The following is a 6711-nucleotide window of genomic DNA, read 5'->3' on the forward strand; positions in this document are numbered from 1 at the left end:
ATATATATATATATATACAATCTACTGATGCCATTAGATGTTGTTTGTATGTACATGTGCCCATGAATTTTTAGAGAAGATAATTTTCTTCTAGGGAACTTACAGTACCTAGGGCAATTAGAAGAGATAAAAGCTTGCTTTGCTTCAGCTGGTGAATAGATCAATGAAAGGTACAAGTATCTAACTCATGGAGTTTTTATTTCTTCCTGACAGTGGGCAGAATATATTATAAATAAGGTAGTCTTCTTTGCATTATTTCTTTTGACATTCCTGAACACATAGCATTACATTTATGCTTATAGCCCATTAAAGTTGTTGAACTATGAACTCACTTCATCTGTGTGGGATACTATATGGCTACTGAATTCTGCATTGTTAAATGAGAGGATAAAGATGAATATGACCAAAGCCTGGATGGGCCTGTGTTCTTCTTTTCAATAGTCTAGTTAATTGTTAAATATCGTACACACTGAGCATTACCTGACAGCCATCTGCCAGGGCAAAGCCTCCACCAACAAGAATGGCTATGTCCCAGGGCATGAATGACTGGAATTCTTTCCAAGTAATCAGGGGAGAGTAATCAAAAGCAACTGCAAAACAAAAATCCTTCAGTTAAATATTGTTTAAAATTAGACAATATGAAATTTTTTATCAGTGTCCTGAATAGTTATGCTACAAGAAGTTTACGATATCCTGATACTGTATTCAAGGCAGAGATTCGGCCTGTACGAAGAGTTTCCACTGACCTTAAGTAGAATATTATATTATAATGCTTAAAAATAATATGACTTTGGAACTGGAGAGATGGCTCAACAGTTAAGCATCCTGGCTGCTTCTCTAGAGGAAGTGGGCTCAATTTTCAGCACTTAGGTGGTGGCTCACAACTGTCTATAACTCCAGTTCTAAGAGACCTGGCCTCTACAGGCACAAGGGATCCAAATAGTGCACATACATATATGTAGGGAAACACTCATATACAGAAAATTAAAACAATGTTTTAATAAATATTTTAAAAGTAACAGACAAATCATTCATAATATTTGAAATATGTTTAGATAAGTTGTTATGGTATTGTCATTAGTAATGCCATTTATTTCTTGGCTCATCTTTCTATTCATACTACAGGACAGTGTACTGGACTCAGTCAGTTTGATAAAATTTAGAATCACATGAGAAGGGAGACTCAATGAAGAGTTGTCTTGATTGGCTTAGCCTTGGATCTGTCTGTGGGAGACTGTTTTGATTTAACAATCAGATGTGGGAAGATCCAGGCAACTCTGAGACATACCATTTCATGTGCTGAACCCTAGAGGAAGCTTCAAAATCATGAATGCATTCGCTTATTATTGCTCTTGACAATGGATGTGATATGACCGAAGTTCCTCCCTTGGTGTCATCCAATGGTGGGCTGTACCCCAGAATTGTTAGCCCAATAATTCTTCCATCCTTTACGTTGTTCTGTTGTCAGGCTGTGTATGTCAGCAACCAACATGAAACTAACACATGCACTTTTCTTTCTTATATCAAATGTTGATAATAGATAATACCCTATTTCCCCAATAGTATCAGCATAGAATTTTAATTGATTTATTTTTTAACAATAAAGAAAATCAAGATTCTGGTTTAAAGAATTATTCAAAATTGAATGTTGGAAGTATCATTTTCAAGAATGTTTATGCTCAAGAATCAATCAGCATAGAGATTTTTCCTCATCTATATCCATCAACTTGATGAATAAGTTAACTTAGGAGCATATTATCTTCTTTTAACATTTGCATGTAATAGGTGTTCTCTCTATACAGTGAGGTTATAAGAATACTATCAAGCCTCCCTTACGTTTCTCGTTCCTATATCCAAAGCAAACTTTTAACTGATGACTGAAAATATGCTCCCACATCTGCCACTTGGAATAAAATCATGTGTATTCAGAGTTAAGAACCAAGGAGGCTAAAGCAAACTGCTTCTTCCTCAACACTTGCCACCACTGGGCATTAAGTAGAGTGGCTAGAGATTCTAGTGCAATAGTTCTCAACCTTCCTAATGGTACAACCCTTTCATACAGTTGCATGTTGTGGTGACACCCAACCATAAAATTATTTTTGTTGCAACTTCATAATTGTAATTTATTTTGCTACTGTTATGGATTACAATGGACATATCTGATATGCAGGATATCTGATATTTGTCCCCTGTGAAAGGGCCATTCAACCCCCAAAGCAGTCACATCCCACAAGTTCAAACCTAGGGGGCTCAAAGGAATTATTGCTGTAGATTGGTATATCTCCATAATACACATTGATATATTCTAATCACATAAAGAATGGAACAGTTTTATTTCTGCAATATACTACTTACTTAAATCATGTCCACAAATCTGAAATATTCATCATTTAAAGATGACTTAAGAGGTCAGCTGTACCAACCCAACTACAGAACTCCCAGTTCCACTCCAGAAAAAAAGACAAACAAAAAAGCCCCACTCCACTGTGTTTTCAAACTATTATAACCCATCTGACATATGTATGTAATTTAGGAATATAGCTACTGAAAATCAAACTTAATATAAAGCACAGGCGTAAATGGATCCTGTATAAGGAGTTCATACCAGAGAATGCACGCTCCTGCAGATGTGTCCATGGATTGTAAGTACAGTGAGTGTGCCTACTCACTGTGAGAAGTGAGTAATTTTTCCAGTTGTGACCACAGGTTAATTCTACCTGGAGGATGAGGAGTGGTTTTCTTTTCTTCAAGGAGTTCTGTGAAACTGGAAGTGTTCTCGCTCATGAAAGTCATCCTTTTCTAGATCCTCAGAACTTATTACTGAGGTCTCATCATAAAGAAGTAACTTATGAACTCTTGTTTTCTTGTTAGTTAATATTCTGATCTTGTCAGGGGAGGTGGTATCTATCATAGAAGAGCTGGAACCTGGGTCTAAAGGAAAATAGACTTCTCCTTCCTGAAAACTCTAGTGAGTCTTCCTGTATGTGGAGGCAAGCACTGGCTGAGTAGGGAAGTCGGGAGTAAGTGGGATATGCTAAGGGTTGTGGCCATTTTTAATATTCTATGAGTCAAATGAAACTGATAGAATTTTGATTTCTTAAAGGTCTTCTATAAATTCAGCGTTCAAAATGATACTCAACTAGTTTCTCCTGCAGATGTCATTTTTGTTAGTTTCTTAGCTGGAATTAGAAAGAAAAGGATTCCTGCCACCAAAGCAACAGTTGAATCTGTAACAAAACCCGGGTACCTGAAAAATAAAGCCAGATGTGTGCGTTAAAGATGGCGCCAAGAATCTATGTGAGCTAAGGTGTCCATTAGTTACGGTACTAATAATTGAGTAGAAGTGATAATACAGACTGTTTACTCTGGGCAATCATTTTAAAACACACACTTTCCCAGTGAAGTGATGCAACTTACCAAGACCAAGCAGTTCAGAATGCATTCTTAATAATTCAATACATTTCTCATCTTATCAGTACCAGCTATATAGAGGTTACTTTATCAGACTAAGAGAGCAAATGTTTTTAAGGTAAACTTTCAGATTTGTTAACCAATTTCCTCTTTGAAAATATTGCTTTTTTATTATGGTGTCAGATACTTGAGCTTGAAACAGTTGCTGGAGTTTGGCAAAGCCCCACATAATTGATTTATAATGTCCTTCTATTGAATTTAGCGTGACATGCTGTTGCTAGTGTCCCCTCAAACTCCTTTATACACTGTGAAAGAAAATTGATCTGGTTTCTAGGATGAAACACCTGCTTCTGCTGAGGGTACTAGATATACATACAAAGGAAATCAACGCATCTGATGCTTCCCCCTCTAGAAACTCGAGGAGATTAATTATCCGAATGGCTTATGAGACGCTCACAAATGATCACTGTACAAATTAAGAGTAATTCAGGAACAGATGGGGCTGAGAACTGCTAGACCATTTTAGCAAAAAGACAGGTTCCCAGAGCCTCAGCAGTTAAGAGGCACCTGGAGATTATACAAATGAAACAGACACAAATAATTAGAATGCAGCTTTAGAAGTCAGCAGTATCAACTATGTGCATCTTTGTGGCCGGAAGAAATGTGTACATCATGAGGCTTGTTTTTCTATCATATTTTATTTTCAATGAAAGTATCTATATTCTTATAGCTTATGTGTACAAAAATCTAAATAATCAAGGAAATATATTGTTTCTCAGTATGTTATATTTTTTAAATTTATCTTAAATATGGGCTAACTTTTCTTTTCTTGATGACTAAAACCCTATGGTAGCATAATTATTTGTTAAAACCTAGCCACTTCCTGTAACTATATTGTTTTGTTATTGTTCTATTTTAGTTACAGGTTTTGGCTGAGTTTTTGCCAAGCTGGGCCAGGTGTCATGTAACTGGATTTTGTTTTATATGAAAAGACATATTGAAATCAGTCCAGGTTCAAACAGATGGAATGAAAGCATTAGGTGGTAGCAATAAATCTTAATATATCATACCAGCTTTAGAAGTTGTAACTGCCTAAAACCTGCACATACTACACATATATTTGACAGAATAAAGGTATAAATGTAAAAAAAAACATTTTTCATAAGACATTTTGAATTATAATTGTCTCATTATTTTGAAATTTGATTAATTATGAATTGGGTTATCTCAGTACTCAGTAAATTATTGAGCTTATACAAATTTTATTTGCTTGTGATTGTTTCATTTATATCTTCAAGTTTGTCCCCTTTCAAGCCCCTTCCCCTTTCCTACTGCTGTCTCTCACAAATAGCTCTAGCTGACATTAGAAACACCTGCTCCTAGCAAACCCTGTTTTCCCAATACAAACAAAACATCTCCTGGATTATATTATCCTCCACAAGGAAGAAAAATTCGATGCTGATGTACTGACTATCCTATCAGGACTTTCTCCTCGTTTTCATTAGCTATTGTCAGGTTCCATCCAGTTCTCAACACATCACTATTGGGGCAGTATTTATAATAGTAGAGGTTAGATTTTTAAAGAGAAGCAAAGTTACTTTTTGTTTTTATTTTGCTCTAAATCCTATTAGAAAATCATAAAGTGCTAATGTTGTTTTAAACAACAGCCTTTTTTTACATAAATAGATGGTGCTTTTGTTTTGAAAGTCTCAAAAGAAAAAGTTCTTTACCTAAAGGAATCCAGAGACTCAAGCTGTTCTTTTAAAACATCCACCTCATGCATTGCTTGAGGCAAGGAGGACATAAGAAATTTGAATTCATCCCTGGAACCTTAGATATTGGCAAGGCTCTGTGAAAACAGAGTGGTCAGGTGGGGTGGGGGGGAAGGTTTTGTCTCTCTCTTCCATGAGGCCAGAACACATCTGACTCAAACAGCCTTGATTTTTGCTCCCAAACTGTGTGGATTCTTGCTGGGGTAAGACAGTAAGGCCAAAATGAAAATCTTCTGGGCTTAAGAACAAGAGCACATGCATCAGAAATAGACTGAGAACACAAAGCTCAAAACCAATTTTTATTGACACATGGGATGGTTAATTTTTTAAAGCAGTACTCATTTCCCGTGACTCCGTAATGGCTGCAGGCGCACACCACACTAAGCAGTACCCTTAACTCTGGCTTCCAGCGTTTGCTTCAAACTCATCTTTCCACTCACTCAGCCCATATTTATCTAGGAAATGGTGGCAGGGTTAATTTTGTAAAAAACTACTGAAAAATGCATGTAATGGGGAGAAAGAAAAACAAAACTTGAGCCCAGTAAATAATCTTCGGGGCACATAAAAGTGGCAAAAATCAAAACAGAGTGTGATTCAGTGTATGCCAGATCAAGAGACACTGCATAGTATTTATTCCACACACTAAATATTTATTTACCACTTTTACTAGGGAAAAAAACAGGATTCTATGTTCTAGTGTAATTTCCATCTTCTAGGTAATGGAAGCAAGAGAGCAGAGGCTTGCCCAGAACAAACAGAAGATTCAGGAGCACAGCCTGTGTGACTCTCACACTATGCTCCTAACCAGTTTAGTTAGTGCAGCTAAATGTCTAACTTTGTCCGGAGGGTATACATGGGTATAGCAGATCCTGGGTCTGGTGGCTATCCTTTCTGCCTTCTTACTGCCTACTTAGAAACCTCATCTTCAAGAAGGTTAGACATAAATATATATATTAAAGAAATGAATCAATCAAACATCTCATTCAGTTTCTCAAAGTTGCAGGAAGTATTTAGAGGGACGCAAGGCGGTACAGAAAGGGCTCGCAGACTCCATGCGAATACTTACTCTGAAAACAGGACGGACCAACCAGTGACAAAACCAGGGTCCCGACTGAACCAGAGCAAGGCCATTACAATGAAGATCACCAAGGTCACGATTTCTTGATACCTATAGAAGAACCCGCTGCTGTCATTTCTTACTTTTCAAACATTTGAGAAAACTGAGCCTGTTGTCAAACTAGCCTGAACAGGGCGTTGCTACTGTGGGACCCCGGAGCGTTCTTATTTGGAGAACCCCAGTACTCTTACAAAGGGTCCTTTCTCCTTCTCAGCTTTTCTGCCTAGCGTATTTCAGCAGGGCAGTGGTGTGTTCTTCGGTATAGCGACAAGCAGTCATTGAACTTTGTGGGTTTGTGGTCATAGTCAGCAACTTCCTTTGCTTGCAAGCACTTGATCATTTGCTTTAAAATAACTGCGTGCATGCATGCGTGCATGCGTGCGTGTGTGCGCGTGTGTGTGTGTGTGTGTG

The 6711-nt window shown here is 37.3% G+C and overlaps 1 protein-coding gene across 1 annotated transcript in view; it reads right to left on the reverse strand.

The window, feature by feature from the left end:
• Nucleotides 1-6711, reverse strand: part of Slc13a1 (solute carrier family 13 member 1) — a 74942-nt gene that overhangs the window by 8663 nt on the left and 59568 nt on the right. Inside the window, exons 10-12 of the mRNA XM_031380770.1 lie at nucleotides 6250-6351; nucleotides 3141-3247; nucleotides 481-590 (exon numbers count right to left, since the gene is read on the reverse strand). Coding sequence (XP_031236630.1) covers nucleotides 481-590; nucleotides 3141-3247; nucleotides 6250-6351 — 319 coding nt within the window. The remainder of the gene's footprint in view (nucleotides 1-480; nucleotides 591-3140; nucleotides 3248-6249; nucleotides 6352-6711) is intronic.

Source organism: Mastomys coucha, unplaced genomic scaffold (assembly GCF_008632895.1).
Source record: "Mastomys coucha isolate ucsf_1 unplaced genomic scaffold, UCSF_Mcou_1 pScaffold20, whole genome shotgun sequence".
Classification (NCBI taxonomy): domain Eukaryota; kingdom Metazoa; phylum Chordata; class Mammalia; order Rodentia; family Muridae; genus Mastomys; species Mastomys coucha.